At 52.1% G+C, this 21,408-nt stretch overlaps 1 protein-coding gene across 6 annotated transcripts in view; it reads right to left on the bottom strand.

Moving 5' to 3' along the window:
* Window positions 1-21,408, bottom strand: part of LPIN1 (lipin 1) — a 128,730-nt gene that overhangs the window by 33,989 nt on the left and 73,333 nt on the right. For 3 of the 6 annotated variants that reach the window (XM_058682562.1, XM_058682564.1, XM_058682566.1), the window contains 12 exons: window positions 19,774-19,974; window positions 18,931-19,026; window positions 16,808-16,870; window positions 15,339-15,646; window positions 13,376-13,501; window positions 10,937-11,044; window positions 7,575-7,704; window positions 5,926-6,235; window positions 4,713-4,806; window positions 3,888-4,078; window positions 2,103-2,196; window positions 1,372-1,441 (listed from right to left, as the gene is read on the bottom strand). In XM_058682562.1, coding sequence (XP_058538545.1) covers window positions 1,372-1,441; window positions 2,103-2,196; window positions 3,888-4,078; window positions 4,713-4,806; window positions 5,926-6,235; window positions 7,575-7,704; window positions 10,937-11,044; window positions 13,376-13,501; window positions 15,339-15,646; window positions 16,808-16,870; window positions 18,931-19,026; window positions 19,774-19,974 — 1,791 coding nt within the window. The remainder of the gene's footprint in view (window positions 1-1,371; window positions 1,442-2,102; window positions 2,197-3,887; window positions 4,079-4,712; window positions 4,807-5,925; window positions 6,236-7,574; window positions 7,705-10,936; window positions 11,045-13,375; window positions 13,502-15,338; window positions 15,647-16,807; window positions 16,871-18,930; window positions 19,027-19,773; window positions 19,975-21,408) is intronic. The other 3 variants (XM_058682565.1, XM_058682563.1, XM_058682568.1) reach the window with 3 other exon arrangements.

Here is a 21,408-nt window from a genome sequence, read left to right as displayed (position 1 = left end):
TTAACAAACACAATAAGCAGGGCGGAAAACTTACTGACAGCTCGTAAAAAGACTTAGGATGTGTATCACAAAGACTAAGTTTAGGGGCCACGCGCACTCCTGCTGTGAGCTAACTCCTTTAAGGTAAAGGAAACTTCAATTGCATTGGTCCTTTTTCTTACTGCTGTGCAAGAGCTGTGCAAGACATAAAAACGTATCCTGGGCCGGGGCTCCTGGGTGGCTCAGTCGGTCGAGTGTCCGTCCGACTTTGGCTCAGGTCATGATCTCACGGTTCGTGGGTTCGCACCCCGCATCGGGCTCCGTGCTGACAGCTCGGAACCTGAAGCCTGTTTTGGATTCTGTGTCTCCCTCTCTCTCTGCCCCTCCCCTCCTCGCGCTCTGTCTCTCCCTGTCTCTCAAAAATTAATAAATGTAAAAAAAAAAAAAAAAAATTTTTTTTTTTTAATGTATCCTGGGCCACGGATACCAAGGAACCGGGCGGGGACAAAACAAAACCAGCAAGGGAAACGTGACCTCAGACAAAGTACCACCACCGACGAGGTCGCAGTCTCCAAATCCCAAAACGCCTCCCCACGCAGGCACGTGCGTGTACAGGAAGGGGTGGGCACGGACTCAACAAAGTCAGAGGAGACTTTTCGAGAACCTCAGATATCAGAACTAGCTGATCTGCTACAACACCAAATGGCACAAAGCACTTGCTAAGCGGACGAGGGAGACAAGGGGAGGCACGGTCTTGGCAGCACGAAGAATGTATAATCCAGCAGGAAGACGCAACGCTGGAAAACTGAACAATTCCAAGCCCAGTGTGCAGCGGGTCCCGAGGGGAGCGTGAGAGCATGCTGGGCCACGGTAGGCCACCAGCCCTTCTAACCCTGCCTCCTCTTTGCGGCCATCACGCTGCCTCGGGTGGCTTAGGAACTGGCAGACCCTGCCCGCTCCCCGCTTGGGCCGCTCGGCCCCGGGGCCTGCTTCCTGGCTGAGCAGCACCGACACCCCCAGCGTCTGATGCGCCGACTCCCTGCACCCAAACTGCCACCTGCTCCAGCCCTTCTCTCTCGTCCCCTCGTCATCCCTGGGCTCTGACATCCGGGCATCCACCTGCCCACCCTCCGCTGTGTCCCTAGCGCGGCAGGTGTCGGGAGAGGAACCCTGGGGGCAGGATTTGATCTGGAACCGGCAGGACTGGGAGGTCTCGGCCTGATAAAGGAGGGGAAGGCCATTCAGCGTGCGAGAGAGGCGGACTCCACGAGCTCCAAAAGGACGTCATGTGATGAACTTTGTGGTGCTACGAGAACGGTTACGTTCCAACCACCCAGAGGAGTCTCCCCGTCGCTTGCAGGGCCGCCTCTTCTTCCTCGGGTTAAAGCTCACCTTTGGCAAAGGCTTCTGGAAGGCCTGCATCGCCAGGAGCAGAGGGGCCGCTGTTGTCCAGTTATAATACCTGACGGGAGAAAATGAAACAGATGTCAAAGACCAAGGCTCACGCTGCAAGGTCTTACCAGCGTCATGAGAAAACAGCCATGGAAAGTTCTGGAACTCCAGCTGGGTCCCCAACAGGCCAACACCCTAGCCCTCCCCCACACGCCCCTCCCCGGCAGGGCCCCTCGTCCTGCTGACCCCACAGCAGCCAGTCCCAGGGGCCAAGCACAGCCAGGCAGGCGCGGTGGCCACGGTGCCACCAACGTGCCCGTGGCATTTCTTGCCACATTTCATAAAAAAGGCAACCAGGTACCCCAACTTAATACCTAAACACCCTTGACTTCCCCTCAGGGAGGAAAGCTTGCCAACAGGCTACAAAAACACCTGCACGTCCCGTGACCTCAGACACCCAAGCCGGGGGAGGTACGCGGTCTATTCTGTTCCCGCCTACGTACTACACAGGCCTGAGGCCCAGGGGCCAAGTGCTGAGATTGGACACGTTCCGTAATAAAACTAGGTAACACCACAGGACTGTGCCGCTAGTGAAGAGCTAATAATAAACTGGAACGAAGACCTCGTTTTACACCGCTGAGGTTTATACACCGTCACCATCTCTGCATCCGAAAAAGTGCATTTCCATCAGCGTGGCGTGACAGTCAAAATGACCTCCCAGAGGAACCTACTTATTCCCGATCTTCACCACAAGATTGGGGTCATCAATGAGAGCTGGGTTGTCCACAAACTGCTGATACGACACGGCTTGTTCCAGAAATGCATCTGTGAAGGCAATCATAGGGAATAAGGAGAAAATATAAGGAACGTTCGTTAAGGCAAGTAGGCTCGCTTTTCACTCACTCGCTCACTCGCAAGGGTCTTCCAGCCGTACAGACAATTCTTCCACTGCGCTTGGAAAGGGGCTTCAGTTAGTTCTGGGGACGGGGCCTGTGCGGAAACAAAGGGAGGCTGGGAGCAGTCGGAGGGGTCGGGGAAGCGTACCCGCGGGCAGCGCGGCCGGGAGCAGGTGTGTGGAAAAGACGCTTTATACACGCATCCGAGGAAGCAGCTGAACGGTAAGCGGGCTCGGAAACCAGGCCACTCAGCTGAAGTCACGCTTATTGGCGTGAGCTTGTAGTGAGCTTGTACTTCACCCCCCCAAACCTCGGTTCCCTCGTCTGTAACGTGGGGATCGGAACCACGCCTGCTTCCTCGGGGGCTATGAGGAGAGACAAGGTCGTGCACGGAAAGCACGGCGTCCTGAAGGGCTCACTCAGAGTCAGGGCCCCAGTGCTGATCCCTGTCACCTGCTGCAAGTGCCGGAGACGGCGTGAGACCCGCCCGCCCAGGCCCACCGCGCTCCGAGAGGCGGGAAGGCCACCGGGTCAGGAGGCCCTGGACCTCAGCCCTGACTCCGGCTTCTAGAACGAGCTCTGACCCAAAGCCCTGGCTTCCACTCGAGGTCCCCCATTCAGCTAGGCCATGTCTTGAGCCTAGATGAGGGCTCTGACCACCTCTGTAACCCTAATTTGTTCCTACCCTTTCCCTTGGGGGGTCCCATATCCCCTAAACGAAACCAGGACCCAGGAGACCCAGGACACTGAGAGTCACCCCTGTCCAGCAGAAAAAAAAAAAAAAAAAACCCTGGTCATGATGCCAACTCGGAGTGCCCACGACACGGATCTTTGGAATCCTGATTCATATCACCAGCTACTCTCCTCGGGGACTCCCGGCCATGGGAACCTGGCCTCATCTGTACAGACCCCCGTGAGATGACGGTGGGGGCGAGTGTACCAGAGAGGGGGTGCCACCGACACCAGCCTCCTCCCACCCCTTCCCCGCCCACAGAGTGCTCCCCGCTTCGGGGCTTCAGAGTGGCCGGTGCCCGAGATTCGGAAACACAGTGTGGCTGGTTATTAGAGGGGGAGGGGGCCTGAGAAAGACTTCCTGTAATGGACCCGACTAGCTGGGTCACATTAAGCAACTTCTTTCAGTCCATCACCAGCTGCCGGATCCGCTGGTTCAGGTTCCAGAATAAAGGGCCCCAGCCTCGCGGAGAAACTCACGAAGCCCTGAAGGGACGTGAGGACGGAGACAGGAGTCTAGGATGGCTTCTCGGGGCAGGAAGGGAAGATGATGGCTTCTGAGCGCCAAGGGTTGAAGTGCACACCCTCACCTGCCGGAAAGCACCACCCCTGGGGAGGGGGGCGGGGTGGGGCGTGATGAAGAAGAACAGTGGAGGTAGGAGGAGTGGCGTGAACGACAGAGCCCTCCGGTCGGCCAACTGCAAGCCGGCAACATTTGGGCCTTGAGCGACAATGAGTCACTTGCCCTACCCCTGAGGCAGCCAAGCGGAAGGCGACCTTGGACAGAACTAGAGAAGCCCAAGCTTCCGGACGTTGCGGCCGGTGGCCACCAGGGGGCGCCCGTGGCTCAAAGACGGGCTCTGAGGTCAGGCTCTGGGGCAGCGCTACCTTTGGTTATCTCCCTGTTGTCGCTGAGGCCTCCGCAGAGGGAGATGGCGATGGACGGCAGGTCCCTCGGGCTGTCCGAGGTGCTCTCCACGCCGCTGTCGATGCCAGAGCTGCCCACGGACTGCGGGGACTGGTTGGCCGACCGGGCGCCGTTGTCGCTGGTGTGCCTGGCCAGCCCGGAAGGCTCTCCGCTGGAAGGACAGGGGAGAGGCTGTGACATCGAGGCCATCAAACGACTCCCGCCACACGACAGCCCTCGAAGGAGCACGGGAGGTCACCTCAGGACCACGACAGAGAAAGCCAGGCTCAACGAATCACCTTCGGAGGGAAACAATTATTTTAGCCTCCTGGGGTCCCCTCCCAAACCCATGGGAAACGAACTGAGGAGAAGGCACGCTGTCCTAAGAGGCCACGGGACCGCCCAGGGGCCAGCCCTCCCTGCAAATCCCAGAACCGAACAGGGGCCCCGAGGGCCACGGGAGAACCTCTCCTGGGCAGGGAACCTCTCCGAGGGGGCGGCTGACCGCTCTTGGCCACCGGTTCAGGGTGTGGGCCACACTGCCCGCTGCGACACGACCGTGGGTGTCACCGCGGGAGCCAGCCGCGAGCTTGCGTTCCTGTTCCAAAGGTGGGAAGCCAGCCGCACGGAGACCCCCACGCGCGTCTCCAGGGGAAGCCCACTGTCGTTACCGGTTGCTTCTCACAGTAAAATCTGAGCCTCCCGCTGCCTTTTTCTCCCTCGCTCCTTAGTCAGCCATGAAGGAGGAAACCAGACTCACACAGAGTCACCTAGACAACGGTAAGAGGAGTGAAAATAAATCTTACTTTTTGGGAAAATACAGCGCAGCCACTTCCGGGTCCATATCGGTGAGGTCGTCCAAGTAGACGCCGTCGGCACCAAGGTGTCGGCTTCGTTTGTCTGCAAGAGCAAACGGGCCAAGTCAGAACAGCGACCTTCCAGAAGCGCGGACTTCTGAGGCGCACGAGACGGCACTTAAGGCGCAGTGTGCAACTGTGCTCACAAGCGGCCCCCTGGCCCGAGAGCACAAGGGTCAGAAGTCAGCGGCCCGACTCCAGACGCCGAGCGACCCCAGTGCGCACGTGACCCCATCACCGCCAGGCGTGCGACCCTGACCAAGTTCTGTCGCCCTGCGGCGTCTCTGTCCCCCCGCGTGCGAAGCGCCTGTAGGGTACTAGGTGCTCCGAGTGTTGAAGCGATTCCTGTCGTCATCCTCATTAGCATCACATGATGAAGGCACTCATGAAGCAGGCCCTTCTCTGGGCCAAGACTCCCGGGGACGGCAGCCGAAACGGTGCAGGGCCGGTCGCGGCGCACCAGGACCGCAGACCCCCTGCCTGCCCACCTCTGCCAGGGCGTCACGTCACCGGCTCACACACGTCCGGAAAACCGCACAAGGCTGCGCGGTTACCAGATCAGGCGTGACGTCAGCGCCTCCGGGTAGGCAGCTGGGTGTGTCTTAAGAGAGCAATTATGGAGCACCGACTGTGTGCCAGCCGCCATTCTGAGCGCAGGGGACACAAAAGGAAACCAGAACAGAAGAGTCTTGGCCTCACGGAGCACGTATACGCGAGGAGGGGCGTTCCCGGCAAAAACGGGCCAACACCCAAATGCTCATCGGATGCAGGGATAACACGGCGCTCGCGGCAACGAAACCAGGGCAACGTGCTAGACCGAAACCCGGGGCAGGGGGAGAGGGGACCAGGATGAGCTCCCTAATCAGCTTCCTACGTAGCCCCAAGTGTGTGAAAAAGACTGCATCCCCATGGATCCCAGCACCCCGATCTACAAAGTGAGGGGGCTCACTGCACCGCCCCCAACGGCTCCTTTCGTCTGATTGTCTGTAACTCAATTCTGATACTTTAACACCTTCAGCAAAAGGGCACAAACTGAACGCGACGGCTGTCCCGGTCCAGCACCCACCCTGACGTATTCGGAACAACCGAGAGAAGGAACCCAAGAGTGCAGACAGAGCACCAAGTTCACGCACAAGGAGCCAGCACACGCGGGCCTTCCCACCTTTTTTCCTGGAAGGAGAATCTGTCTTGCTCGCCATCGGGGCCACAGTGGCAGACAGGGGCTTGGGGTCTTCAATCGCGGGTAAAGGCGGGGCCGCGGCTCCTAAGGCCTCGACATCTTCTTCGTTCACACACTGCATGTCCGTTGGAGGCTTGCTCGACTCTAAACCGGGCGGCACGGGAGGCCTGGCCAGCGTCGGCGACTGGTCACTGAACGCATCTGAAGATTCACTCTGAACGGTCTGAAAGTGCGTCTTATCACAGACTTTCCTACCGTTCAATGGACTGCAGTCTTTCATCTTGTGTGGAGACTAGATCAGAAGGGCAGAGAGAGACAGACAGACGGACACAATGGTCAGAGCGTGGGCAAACAGGAAAACAGAGTCAGCTGGGGAAAAACGATCAACCAATTAAAGATCTGCAGAACTGTCTGCCCGTTTGACGGACATTTAAGCCTCGGGAGCCACCCGGCGATTTCCATACCTGCCAAAAGATTCTAGAAAAACCAGACTATCCGTAGCAAATGAACTTTCATATATAACATCAGCTGCCAAAGAGAAGTAAGTGGGATTAGTAAAGGCCGACAGATACAAGAGGCTCAAATAAACGTCCACCAGTGGAACGGGAAGTATATTCATACGGCGGGTATTTCGCAGCAATGACAAGAGATGAATTTACAACTACACACAACAACATGATGAGTGTTGTCAAACCAACCTCTGCTGTTAGAGCAGGGGGCTGTTGATCCCTCTGGGGGGTCAATCTGAATAGTAACTACAAAGGGTGGGGCTTCCAAGTTGCTGGTTAAGCACCGCTTCTCCGTCTGGGTGCAAGTCCCGTGGATACATTCATAGTGTGAAAGTTTATTTTCTGCGCACTTATGATCTGGGCGTTTCTCTGGATGCATGTTATATTTTAATGACGTTTTACCCCCAAAATGTGAGTGAATAAGTAAAGATTTGGCGGTCGGTTCGCCTGAGTGGGAAACTAACATTTGATTCTACTTCTCCAAGGAGTTTCCAGTTCTGGAAAAGATTTATCCAAACAAAAACCAAAATGCAATTTATGGGTTAGAGAGAGAAGGGAGGGTATTCGTTTCTGGACCCGATCTCACAAGCTTCTAGCACAAATGAAAACAACACTACAACATGTCTGTGGTTGGAAGCGTTTTGCCAGAAGAAGTGATGGGTTAGCATTTTCACGCCGTTTCTCCGGCAACAAATGACACGAGTTTGTAAAGATGCTTGGCTAGGTCAGCACTATAGCTTGTGGGCAGTGAAATCAGCATTTTTCTGTGAGAGCTAAATATAAACCCAGAAAAGGAAAGAATCCACAACTTTGCCCCAACAGACCTTTCCTGCAAAGGGCTGTTGGTCTGGATTCTTCACAGGAGTGCTTTCAATGTTCACTCATTCACTCGTTCTTTCATTCGTTCATATGACAAATATTTCCTGGGGTTACAAGACGCTCTAGCACGTTCTAAAGGCTTTACGATCTTTTTTAAAAATTTGTAAGAATATTCTCAAGATTCTTTTAGTAGACTAGAATATGAAACAAAATTTCTCGAAAGAAAGGATTATGATGCCCATTTCACATTCTTAGAAACCACCTTGGGTGTATGGCAGAACGGAGGCAGGGGGAGAAACTTACCTTTGCAGCCTGGGGCAATTCTCCCCAGAGCCAGAGCATTTCTAGGTTATTCTTCTGCACCGTCCTATCCACGGCCTTACTGACCAATTCCGAATCACTTTTAGGTGTTGAAGGTCGGGAGCCTGAAGGACTTAAGGAAACACAAATCCACGATTAGACTGGGAAGAGACACTTTTCTTAGATGTTTTCGGTCCACAATTCTACGGTTCCAACAGCCCAGAGAATGCACACAAGCTTCATGACATTCCCACCTGTGGCCACCAGGGGGCCACAGAACGCGCGGCAGGTGGCAGGCGCCTCCCAACGTGGGCCACCTGCCCGCCCTGCTGGCGAATTCCAAGAGGAGAAGGGGCATTTAGAAAGGAGAACTGAGGAAAAGGCAGATGACAATAGAAAGGGGGAAAAAAAAGAGTTTGTTCTCACCTCGCAACCACCCGTCTTTCCCCACCTCGCCCTGAGCTCACCTCCCCTGCGTTCGTTCTCCACGTCCAAACCAAGTCTGGTAGCTCTCGGCTGCGGAGGGGTCCCGCCTCTCTCAGACACGCCCCCATCCAATTCTACATTTAACACATTTACGAATCCGCGCTGGCTTCGAAAACAGGGACCTGTTTCGCGTGCCAACTTTGCCACAAATGCCGGATGCCAAAAATACACTCGCTTAGCGTGGCAGGAGCCTCTACGTGGAGATTTTTACAAAATACGGGATCTTCCAGGAATCCGTCAAAGACCCACCCGTTGGCTAAGGCTCGTTCTGTAACAACACAGCCTGAGGCTGAATTCTCAGGCCAGCTTTTAAGTGGCTAGAACTTGTGTTCTCATCCCTCTATTTTCTGTATCTCTACTCTTTGGACAGGAACGAAGCCTTCCCTCTGTCCAGCCAAGAGTGACCGGCCAAGAGTAATCACCTTAATCTATAAACTTCTCACAGCATCCTGAACAACATCCGGAGGAGAAAAACATAACTCACTTAATCATTCCCTGCCTTTATTCTCCCACATCATTTCCGCCAGCGTTAAACGATGATACTGCACGAAGCAGGGGATGACCCTCTTCCCCAGACCTTCTAGTCTTGTGAGCCACCACTCACAGCCATGCTTGGCCTCGCGGACCTGAGCTCGAGTTCAACTCCAACCGAATACACCTTTCCGTCAGGACGAGGAGCGGTCGTGGACGAAACCCAACTTGTATCAAACCAACAGGGACCCTTCATGGCCAAATCGGTCCCCAGCTCTGTCATCAAGCCATCTGGACCAGACTAACCACTCTCTCTCCCTCCTCCATTTCACACTGAGGTGCTCATAGGCTGGTTCGTCGCCCATGGCGCCCACTGCCCAGCAAACCATCAGCCCTCACGCTCTATTTCAGCGGCACGTGTACTGGACGAGTGTATACAACGGGACACGTCTCCCAACACACCAACACACCCTCTTCTGCCCTCTGGGAAGTGGTCCCACAAGAGGAAGCCGGAGCGCTCCCTACATCTGAGGGGTAACGTGCTCATCACCCTCCTACCCCTCTTGCTTCCCTCTGGTCCTACAATTACGTTTTTCTCCGAAGGGCCAATGGTCTTCGGGCACCGGTGTGTCCACAATTACGTATTCAACGTACGTGAGATCTGCGGAGGGGATGTCGTGGCCGCCAGCGTACCTACACAATCGTCATCACAGAAACAGCGCGCTGCGATCGGCTCCCTGTCCTCAACACCACTGCACCCAAATCTCACATCGTCTGCGTAACAAGCTCCTGCTATTCGATTCTGTCACACAAAATATGATCTCTATTTTGTTACAAAGTCCGTGGAACACGGAACTGTCTTACCCGCTACGCTCAACGAAGTGAAGCCCTTGCCACTGAACTTGCCCTAGAGGAGGAGGGGACCAGCAAATTTTGTCTGGGAAAGGCCGGAGAGCAAACGGCTCAAGCTTTGGTGGGTTACGCGGTCTCTGTCACAACTGCACAATCCTGCCACCGTGGCGCCAAACCGGCCCCGGACGACGCGGGAACGAACTGGCCGCGTGCCCACAACACCCCGAGGACGGATGGAGGGCCGCTGCAGTCTGCCAACGCCTGCGCTACGAAGAAGGCAGATGCTGACCACCGTTCTCTCGCGGCACCAACTCCAGAATCCCTGATATTCTGATCCTCTGATGGACACCACAAGCCATAGGTTTCCCGAGAAGTATCCAGGGCTGCAGATCCGCATTCACAGAGAACCAAACCGGGCGTGGAAGCCGTAAGCTAGGAGTCCCGTCTCTCCCGCGCAACACGCCACACAAATGGCGGCATGTGGGCACCACCGGCCTTTGTCCAAAGCATTGGGATCCAGGCTCCCAGAAGGTGAACCGGCGAGAAGACTCCCAACGCCGAGGGTGACTGATGAGAAGAACAGTGGCTCCAAAGTTTCCCACCACCACATACTGGGCTTTCAAGATCAAGGGTTGTTCAAAGCAGGAGGCTTACAAGGTCAGTGACTGATCTTCGTAAGTAATGCATTTATTTATTAGCCACGTTAATAGTTTTCAGGATTCTGGCAGCCCCAGTTAGGCAAGTCAGTTTTAACCGTTCACCGCTTAGCGTACTCTTTTTAAAATGGTCTCTCCTCCGCACGTGTAACCCCCAAATAAAGCACCTCCTGAGACCTGATTCTTTAATCACGAAGAAAAACAGTTTCCCACATAGAACTTAATCACAGCTTCTCCGTTCAAGGTTATAAAGTAAGCCATGTAGGTCCACCATGTAGCTTCAAGTATGGGCAACACGGAGGGAAGGAGGTGGAAATCGCAGACCACGGCATCCGAGGAATATACAAACCTACATAATCCGAAACCTTAAGATCCCCCTGTGCTAGTCTCTGAAATTCCATTCTAGAAATGTTGTGGAAACATGACTCCATTATTCAGGAAGTCTAAAAAGCTATTTAAAGGAGTTATAATAACTTCCCCTATACTAAAGATCTTATAAACTTATTTGCTGAACAACCCTCGAGACAAAAGAAGGATCATATGATCCCAACTTTTATTTCATTATTCTGTTTTGCACAGCACTCCACAAAAATTAGGAAGGACTCTCTGCTTAATCACTACTAATGCGCAGAGAATCAAATTTAGTAGCGAAGAAAACATCTAATAATCTACAAATGCTTAAAAACATCGAAGGAAAACAATCATCTCTGTGTATTTGCTTCATAAGTAATTCGGTTAGTCGGATAGATTTGTAAGCGTTAGATCAAAATTTTCACTTGCGTGACCTCTACGGGTTTTCTGCATAAGTAATTTGGTCAATGGTAAACAGACTTTTACGTAAGAGTTAGAGCACAATTTTTATTAGGGAAGACATCCAAGTGGGGAAAAAAGCCCCTCTACCTTTCCGAAGCATAGAAGTGGGAAGGCTGTGAAGGACAAGAGCTAGAAAGGCCTCCCTCGGCCACAACTGCCAGGCGGGGGGCAGTCCCTTGGCAATCTATCAGGCTGCTGGATACCACGTGATAGACATTAAAAGAAAGAAAAATCATAGGTCAATTAAATTACATTTCATATAAATTCTTTGACTAACTCTCCACAATAACATTTGTAAGAAAATGAACATGCTTAGGCATCCGACTACCGCAGAGGACTAGGGGACTAGCTGTTGAAATCACTAGGAAATCAACATGAATTTTTTGCACCACAAGAACAGGAAACTGCCAAAAGACTCATTTCACTTTCTCTTTCATCCTTCTGCCCATAAAAGATTGTTTTTCTCTGGTCAGAATTTAGTGCTTGATCAAGCTGCATACACCAAAGACTTGATCATCTCTGCTGCCAGCTGTCTCTTTAAAGAAAAGAAAATGCATAATTCCAAGTATGGAAATGTATCTATTTATCCTAATTTGTAATTGCATTTGACAGCAGTCAGACCCACATGATCTGACATGGTCGCTGTTCTGGATTCAGACAGGAAAACATGAGAGACAGAGAAACATACCCAGGGTTGAGTTTAAAACATTTGTTTTGGGACGCCTGGATGGCTCAGTCGGTTGAGCGACCGACTTCGGCTCAGGTCACGATTTCATGGTTCGTGAGTTCAAGCCCCCGCATTATGCTCGCTGCTGTGAACACAGAACCTGGAGCCTGCTTTGGATCATCTGTCTCCCTCCCTCTCAATCCCTCCCCCGCTCACTCACTCTCTCAAAAATAAACAAAAAATAAAATAAAACACTTCTTTTAAATTCTTAAAATGAATGTAGAGCGTTTGAACAGATTTTTCAACCCCTTAGTGGTTTCTAAAGTATTCCACATAGTTTTCTTTCTAAAGTACCAAGCTTTTCCCTTAGGGTTCATCTCCACAGATCTAGGGGGACAATGGAGGAGGTTCCAGAAAGGTCTAACATCTGCACTGTCCATCACGACAGCCACAAGCCACACGTGGCTACCTAGTGCTTGAAATAGGACGCGTCCCAACTGAGATGGTCCACACATGTGAAATTCACAATGATCTTACACATTGCGAAATACCTCGTCAATAACTTTCTGAAAACTAGTTATTTGATGATGTTTTGGATATGCTGGGTCAAAGGAAATATACAAAAATTAACTTCATCAGTTTCTTTTAACCTTTTAAGGATGGCTCCTAGATTATTATAAATGACATACGGAGCTGGCCTTATGCTTCTATTGCACGGGGCTGGTCTGCAGACAGACCCCCACAGGGAGGCCTCACAGGCCCCCCAGCCCCACCCTGGTGACTAACACTCACTGTCATGATCCTGGCTGGAAACCAGGTATGGGACACATCTATTTTTCTGTGACTTCGACCCCAGTGCATGCTGCTGACCGTGCTGTGGCATCAGCAAGGTCACTCTAGTCAAACTTGAACCAGGAGTGTGTTTGGCAGACTCTGGAAGGCAGGGAGGCAGGAAGCCTTTGTGACAGGGGATCCTACACTTTCACTAGAAACGAGAAGTACCTCCAACACATTAGGAACAAGAACGATCCAAGGAAGTCATCAGTTCGCACATTTGAGACTTTTTCCCCCAGTAGCCCTCCCTCCACCGTGAAATTTCAGCCCCATGGCCAGACTGTGCAACTGCTTATGTGCTGTGGCCCTTCAGAGGCCACGAGCCATTATAACATCTAAGAAGTCTTTGCTGCCCAGGAGCCAATTTTTTGGTCTCAGTGGGGGTGAGACCATCCCTGCTGAGGACACACGGTTTCCATCTGTCCCCTCCCCAGTTCTTCTGAAAAGTGCTCACAGGGGCTCACGTGCTCTCCGAGTTGGCACTGACAGAAGTCTCTGGAGTCTTCGGGAGGGCAACCTGCACAGGGAGCAGGTCTGGTCCTTCAAGTTTATACCGGATTCTAGGGTGACTTCAGACTTCTTCTCAGGGAAATAAATACCCTTGAATTCAGCAGAAGGCATTAAGCATGAGGACAGGGCATCATTCTAACAGCCCAGAACCACCTCGGGGGCTCCTGGAGCGACAGCTGTGTTCCTGAACCTTATCTGAGAGCTAAGTGTCAGGAAAGGCTCAGTCACCTGTTCTCTCCCACTGACACTCAGCACTGAGTAACTTAAGTGGTCTTTCCTTCAATGTCACCTATGGGGAGCCCAGAGCCAGGATGGCAGTTTGACTGGGATATCAGATAGAAGTTTATGGTCTGCCCATGTCCTTTTTCGATCCTGATCCGTACCTCCTACTCTAAACTGCATTTTTTCACTGTTTACGTCTACTTCACTCTTTTATTAAACACACCTCCTATAACTGACTTCAAATCCTCTGGACGAGGGTGCGCGAATGCACACGCTTTCCCCCAGCAACCTACCTTGCGCTGGGTGACCACTCTCTATCAGAATTAGGGTACGATGCTGACTGAGGGTAAGTCATGATGGGGGAAGGGTTTTCCTTAGAAACCTCTTCTTGGAGTGCAGATAGATCATTAGGGAGAGTTCTGGAGGAAAAAAAGAAAAGACGAAAGTCAAGGAACTATAAGCGATAGATTCACACTAAAGGCAAGTTTCCATTTCATACCGATTATCTCTAAATTGTTTATGGAGTAACATGACCTCCTTCTACCACCCGGGTATACTGTGGGCAGTAGAGAGGGAAAAAGTGAGACAGAGACACACATAAATGTGTTTCGTGCGTTGGCCGAATTGCAAATGTAAAGTGACTGTATTCAAGCACCTGGACTGACGGACGTGTGTGATGGTTACACAGCCTGCTGTATACACTGTGACACCAAAACGAGACCCAGGAGGCTGTCAAGGTCTCGCTGTGCACGGGTGGGGCTGCCGAATAACTGAATGACCACACACGGATAATGCTTCATCCAGCAGAACAAATACGTGATAGAGACCAAAGGAATCTTGTAACTGCAAAATGATTGCAGATCTGTCTTGTTTCAGGTAGAATGCCTTCATTAAAAAAATAGGATGCACTATTTCACTCACGCGGAGGCCATCTGTCCGTATGTCTGCTGTTCCCTGAGGTATCTATCACCAACCAAGTTCTGGAATGAAAAGCCACACAGGCATGGCAACTATAATAAGCCCAGCCATCAGTTTCTGGGCCTGCAGCAGATTAGAGGCTATAGTTAGGGAAAGGGACATTGCCAATTTGCCTGTATTTTTAGCCAAGAAAAAAAATAATGTCCTATTTTGAATAATGAAGCAGAGGGATACGCCTGATGTCCCTTATCCCTTCTTGATGCTAACAAGACACAAAAACAGTCATCAAAAATGATACCGAATGACATAAAAGTCTGAACCATCAAGCTCCCTTACAAAGGAGTTTTTCTCTTTGAAAACTGGCGGTCGTCACCAAAATAGTAACACACAGAAGCACAATGTCACTGCACTGTCAAAAGCAAAGGCAAACAAGATGACCATTAAACCTTGGGCCTAATCAAAATTGAAAACGGGGAAGTTTGTCTGGAGGGAAAACTGGCCATGTTCTACACGTACTTGTAACCTGAAGTCTATCACAGATCACGCCCTAGCTAGAAGCCAGTCCGACTGCCGGGAACACAACCGGCGTCCAGATAAGAGGAGGCAGGTTCTGGGGTATCTGGGTGGCTCAGCTGGTTAAGTGTCCGACTCTTGATTTCGGCTCAGGTCATGATCTCACGGATCGAGCCCTGCGTAGACAGCACAGAGCCTGCTTGGGATTCTCTCTCCCTTTCTCTCAGCCTCTCTCTCTCTCTCTCTCTCTCGCTAAATAAATTTAAAAACTAAAAAAAATAAAGAGTACACAGGTCAGGTTCTGAAACTATGGTTTGGTGCAGGAAGTATGAGTTTGCTCAGTTCTCTGTTCCTTGGCTCTGTCCTAGAGGTCGAAGTTACCAGACGAGGGAGGAGGTCTGATATTACCAGCTGCCTCAAATCTCTATGCTACTTTAAGGCTGGGTCCACAGAATTCTAAAACTCCATCTAAAATGGGGCTCCTGGGTGGCTCAGCCGGTTAAACGGCCGACTTCGGCTCAGGTCACGATCTCACGGTTCACGAGTTCAAGCCCCGAGTCGGGCTCTATGCTGACAGCTCAGGGCCTGGAGCCTGCCTCGGATTCTGTGTCTCCTCCTCGCTCTCTGCCCCTGCCCTGCTCACGCTCTCTCTCTCTCAAAAACGAATTAAAAAACATTGAAAAAAAAATGTGTTTTAAACTCCATCTAAAATACATTACCACAAGAATAAGGAATTCTGGGGGAAAAAAAAGAGTTTGTAAGAATCATCTTAAAAAGTCAACGCGCCCGACTAGGACACAGGTCCTGCCTCTTGAGAGCACTTACCTACTGCCATCTGGCGGGTCGGCCTCCTCGTCGGAGCTCATCTCTATGGGAAACATGTCTTCATCCTCAGATGTGTTCATGTTGTCGTCTCTTTTCAGGGTGTCCAGCTGGGACTTTCTCCTCCTTTTTCTTCTCTTCTTCACTAAAGAGCTGCTCGAAGGGGCCTCACTGGGAGGTGAGGCCTGGGCTGACGTGCTGGGGTCCAGGGTTCGGAGCCAATCTACCGAGCTCCTTTTCAGCTGGCACTCCATGTGGGCGGCTCCGTCCGACAGGATAGGGGAGGTGGCCAGGTACATGGGGATCACTTCCTACGGGACAAAATCATTTTCAGAGTCTCATGAATTTGGGCATAAGGAGCAGGATGCTGCCAAAGGCCGGCCAGGGTCCCTGTAGGAGCCTGAGCGCCCCTGGCGAGGGCCTCGCGGGGCAGGCCGGCTGGACGCCACGTCTGGGGGGTGCGGCGGCCAGACCTGATAGCCGACCACAAAGTCAACGAGGCATTAAATGCCATTTGTACTGAATCCTGCGTTTTCCTAATTGTAACAAAGCAAGGTACTTAGTGACTTCAGGCCACCAAAAGCCAGCTGTGTTTGAAATATCTAAAGCAAAGAGGAGAAAAGGGGCTTTGAGGCATTTATATTACCCTGAGATCTGGACTCAATTTTGTATTTCAGTGTGGGTAAGTGTGTGCGTGCATGCTTGTGTGCAAAAGGGAGAAAGAATGTGTATGTATTTTTTCATACGCACTGAATTAAGATGACAGTAATTAAAAAAAAAAAAAAAAAAAAAAAAAAACACCTGACAGCCGCCATCCCCAAACCTGCCGACAAAGAGAGCACATCCTGGCACATAGCTGATGATTCAATACTGACTTATTTATTATGCGACACTCGGTAACAAGAAGTAAAGAACATACACAGGGGCGCCTGGGTGGGTCCGTCGGTTAAGCATCAGACTTCAGCTCAGGTCATGATCTCCCAGCTGGTGAGTTCAAGCCCCGCCTCCAGCTCTGAGCTGACAGCCTGGAGCCCGCTTCAGATTCTCTCTCTCTCTCTCTCTCTCTCTCTCTCTCTCTCTCTCTCTCTCTCAAAGAGGTTTAGAGAACATCCGATGTGCTGCACATATACAATGAACATCTCAGGGCCGAAGCCTCGGGCTGGGAGGGGATAGGTCATCTCAGCCAGCCGCGCAGTGGGCCAAAGTGGAAATGTGGATGGCCTTGAGATGGGGTTAAGAGCAAACAAGGGTCCACAGGCTGGATAGGGGAGAGGCAGATCGCCGCAGGTTGAAGGGGGAGACCGCATCCTGGGGCAATCCGGAGATGAGGGACGCAGGCTTCCCGGGCTTCCGGCGGCCTTCTAGGGGTCGCCAGAGGCAGGCATAAGGGGCAGAACGCACTCTGGCCTCCGAAGCCCCGTCCCACCCACAGGCACCCTCAAGGCCAGCACAGCAGGCCCCCCGGTCTGCACCTTCCATGACACCCTCGCCCCAAACGCGTCTTCAACTCTCACAGTGTAAAATCTGTCCAGAGCTAAGGGACAACAGAAATTTAAAATGCAAGTATCCATCTGAGATGGAAAGAATCGGTAATTCCGAATTAATGCTTCTCAGAGCCTTCCCTTTGAATAGGAAGGTAAAGACTCCCCCCTCCTGCCCCTCCTCCCAACCCCCCCCTCCCCCGCCGCCTGGGGTTATTAAGGGATGAAGGGTATGGGATGAGGATGCTGGTCCTCCTTTCATGTCACACCTTTGGGTGGGGACAGAGCCTGGGACGGTTTTACTCTGAAACTGAAATTACGGGCATTCGCGTTAAAGCCTGGAGCTGTTGAGATCTGCTCCTTTCCCATAAAGTGGCTATCTTCCTGTAAAGGAACTCGTCTAAGTGGATTGTACTGAGGAATCACGACAGGATCCCTCAAGGTGGCTTTCTCGATGAAGGAAAGAGTTGAAAAGTGGTTTGTCTTAGAAGAAAACGTAGCGGTAAATTGTCATGACCTTGGATTTGGCAAAGGATGCTTAGCTAGGACGCCGAAAGCAGGAGTAACAAAAGGAAACAGAAAGGGATAAACTGGATTTCATCAACATTTAACTTTTGTGCTCCAAAGGACACCATCAAGAAAGCGAATAGGCACATATAAGGAACTCTCAACAACTCAATAATAAAAAGACCAAAACCCAATTTAAAAAAGATCTGAGTAGACATTTCTCTAACGAAGATATACAGGGGCACCCGGGTGGCTCGGTCGGTTAAGCGTCCGACTCTTGGTCTCGGCTCAGGTCATGATCTCACGGTCTGTGGGTACGAGCCCTGCATCGGGCTCTGCGTGGACAGTGCGGAGCCTGCTTGAGATTCTCTCTCTTCCTCTCTCTCTGCCCCTCCCCCACTTGCGCTGTCTCCGTCTCTCTCCAAATAAATAAATAAACTTAGAAAATCGACATTAAAGGAAATATACAGACGGCCAATAAGCACGTGAAAAGATGCTCAACATCATTAGTCATCAGGGAGATGCAAACCACATCGAGGCACCCCTCCACACCCCCCAGGGCGGCTGGAATCGGTCAGCCGGCAAGTGTTGCTGAGGATGTGGACAAATCAAGACTCTCCTGCACTTCTGGTGGGAATGTAAAACAGCGCAGAGCTTTGGACAACGGTCTGGGAGTTCCTCAAACACTAACCACGGAGTTGCTACGTGACGCAGCAATTTTACTCCTGGGTACACACCCGAGAGAAATGATAACGTATGTCCACACGAAGGTGCAACATTACTCATCACAGCCAAAAGGTAGAAACATCCCACGTGTCCCTGAGCGCACGAAGGGATACACAAAATGGGGGACGTGGATCAACGGGCTGTTATCTTGCCAATACGGGCTACAGAATGGATGAACTCGGAACACATGCAAAGTGGACGAAGACAGGCACAAAGGACAACATGTTGTAAGACTGAATTCGTGTGAAGTCCAGAACAGGAAAACCTATACCAGCAGAAGGCAGGGTGGTTGCTTAGAGCTCAGGCAGGGATGGGGGCTTGAGAATAGGCAGGTAGTGGCTAACGGGTACAGGGTTTCTTTGTGGGGTGATGAAAATGTCCTGAAATTGACTGGTGACAGTTGCACGTACCTTACAAGAGACAATACTGAAAAGCCACGGACTCGTATCCTAGAAATGGATAGATCATCTGGTACCCAAACTGTATCTTAACAGAGCTGTTAAAGTCTTTAATAAAAAATGCAAGGGATTCGGTCACTCACTAAACAGAAATTAGAACAGTCAGCCCTCTGGGATTTGACACACCAGTGTCAAAGCTGTATGCTTTGGACAACAGCTTGGATGTGCTTTGGTTCCCGTCTCCTTGGACACGGTGGGCACGCGGAAGCAGGACCGGTGAGCCTTGTGTGGACATAGCACACACCCACCCGTCTGGCACAAAAACCCCTGGTACAGGGAAACAGCCGCCCTTCTCTGCCGTGATGGTCTACACCACCCAGCACGAGCATTACTTCGCCACACAAACTTCCGCTGCGTCCTCTAGATAAGCACTGCTCGAAATTCAAAACTAGGAAGTAACACTGACCGCCCAGCCTTCCTTACCTGATCACTCTCAGTCTCTTGAACAAAAAACGCTTCTCCATTGTCTCCCAACTTCATGTGCAAATCCACGGATTCCCCGTTGATTTCTATGTCAACCTGAAGGAAAAAACACACCCCACCACCACAGGAAACCTCATGGGGGATGCCATGTCTCTACATACACATATTTGAATCACATACATCCCCGAAGGATCTCACAATTCCAAACCTCAATCAATCCACCCAGACGTGCTCTCCGCCATCGGAAGTGGAGTCTACTTGCCCCCCCACCCACCCACCCTGAGCCCAGGAAGGCTTGCGATTGTGCCCAGTAAGCAGAGCACAACAGAAGTGGCTCTGTGGAACTCCCGAGGCTGGGTCAGAAGAAGGCAGGGTCCACCTGGCTCCTTTCCTCTGGAGATGCTCACCCTATATCCAGCCGCCGTGTCGTGCGGCCACCCAGGCCACATGGAGAGGCCACATGTGGGCATTCTGGCCAACGCTCTCAGCTGAGAGCCCAGCCGAGGGGCCACCAGCCATGTGAGTGACCGCATCTTTGGAGTGGGTCCTCCAACTGAGGCTCCAGATGGCAAAGGGCAGAGAAACCCCAGCCTGGCCACGCTCGGTCTGAATTCCTGACTCACAGAACCCACGAGCTTAATAAGTAGCTGATTTTTGCCACTACGTTTTGGAGCAATTTAACACCACAGTTGGAGATAATATACTTGTCAATTCAGTGACCAGCCCCTTCCAGTGTGAAGCCACGATCCCAGAGGTCCAAAGCTCTGTGTACAGACAGAAATACGATGATTTTTCTCTGAAGAAAGAAACTGTACCCCAGGTCACCGGGTCCTACGCTCTTACCACTTTCTCTCGGGAGCGCAGGACCCCCATCTTCCCAAAGCGCACGTGGAAAGGGGAACACTGAAGGCTCCCGTTGGGTTGGCGGACGACGATGATATCAATACATCCAGACAGGGTGGCAGGATTCAAGCCCTTGTAGAGTTCCTTCACGGTGACAAACACCTGGCCCGCCAACTGCCCAACGTAATTCATGGTTTGAGTCTGGAAAACAGAGACACAAACACACACACAGACGCACAAACAATTAATTCAGAGAAGGCCATCTCTCTAGAGTCAGTCCAAACGGGCTCATGGTCACGTCAAACACGTGTGTTTACACGTGTCACTTTCACAGCTTGTTCACATCATCTTGGTCCACCGGAATGAGCCCGCTATCCATCTACCCCCGACCCGGTCAGCAAGCCCACAAACCTCCAGGGCAGCGGCCCCAGGAACCCCAACTGGTAGCACTGGGCTCTTCCCCTCTGGGCCTACGGTTCTTGCTTACGGCCCCCGCCAGCCTCACTCTGTCGTCACATGTAGGTTTTACACACGAAATCTTAAGACTCTCGAGAAGAGACTGTATTTGCTACCTCTTCGTATCTATCCCCCCCCCCCCCCCCACCATGCCAAAGAGAACAGATATTCAATAATATGAGTTGAAAAAAGTGGCTGTTTTCACTTGAGAAGGAAAAACAATGACTTTTATTTAGAACAACTTCCATCCCGGTCTTGGCCTGCCTATCTGACTCTGGCCCATGACTCCAGGAGACATTCATCCGAACCACTTTGGTTTGTCTGCCCAGCTAATCAACTGAAGTCCGGTCAGCAAACACCCGGGCGTCTCCTCTACAAGGGGCCTGGTGGCGGGGACGCAGAGATAAAAGAGACCAAGTCCCTGTCCCCTGAAGGGATCCACAGGCTCATGAGGGCGACAGAAGTAAAACACAAGGAACTAGAATATGTCACTGCTGTGTCTGTTCTAGGCAGACGCTAAGGGCCATGACCCAGGGAGGCGGAGGGGCCACGCCAGGGCAGGGAGGTGGGAAAAGGTGGACCAGAGCCCTGCAGGGGCTGCTGTGCCCGTGACAGAGGACATGCAGGGAAAAGATGGAGAGTTTAAGCCCCGCTGGGAGGTCCGGACATTTCTAGGTGGCAACGCAAAGCCACCGCAGATTTGGGAACGACAAAACGATGATTCGATCCATGATGTCAAGTGAGTGTCATGATAATGACGTGCAGACTGGCCAGAAAAAGCCAGAGGCTGGAAGACTAAGTGGCGGCCGCTGATGACGGTGCAGACAAGACTCCGGCCCGAAAGGAGGCCACGAAGAGGCAGCCGGACGTGCTCGGGTCCAGGGGCCCGGCCGTGAGCTGGTGCCATATTCGGGCTCCACGGCCGCCTCAGTGCTGGTCCTCAGCGGCCCACCTGCCCACCTCGGCAAAGCCCACCCTCCGGTTCCACGGTCTGGCCCCGTCGCGTGCCCCGATGTGACTCACAGACTGGCCCACAGTCCTCGGGAGCCAACCCTGCAGCCATTGTCTGCCATCCACCCCTCCTGGCTCTGCCTCCCCGGGCCTCGTGCTCTCAGAGGTGACTGCGCCCCCCTCCACCCCCACCCGGGGTACCTGTCCTCAGGATGCAGCTCCCTTGGG

Source organism: Neofelis nebulosa, chromosome 9, assembly GCF_028018385.1.
Source record: "Neofelis nebulosa isolate mNeoNeb1 chromosome 9, mNeoNeb1.pri, whole genome shotgun sequence".
Classification (NCBI taxonomy): Eukaryota; Metazoa; Chordata; class Mammalia; order Carnivora; family Felidae; genus Neofelis; species Neofelis nebulosa.
The sequence above is the reverse complement of the archived record's forward strand: the minus strand, read 5'-3'. Positions and strand labels throughout refer to the sequence as shown.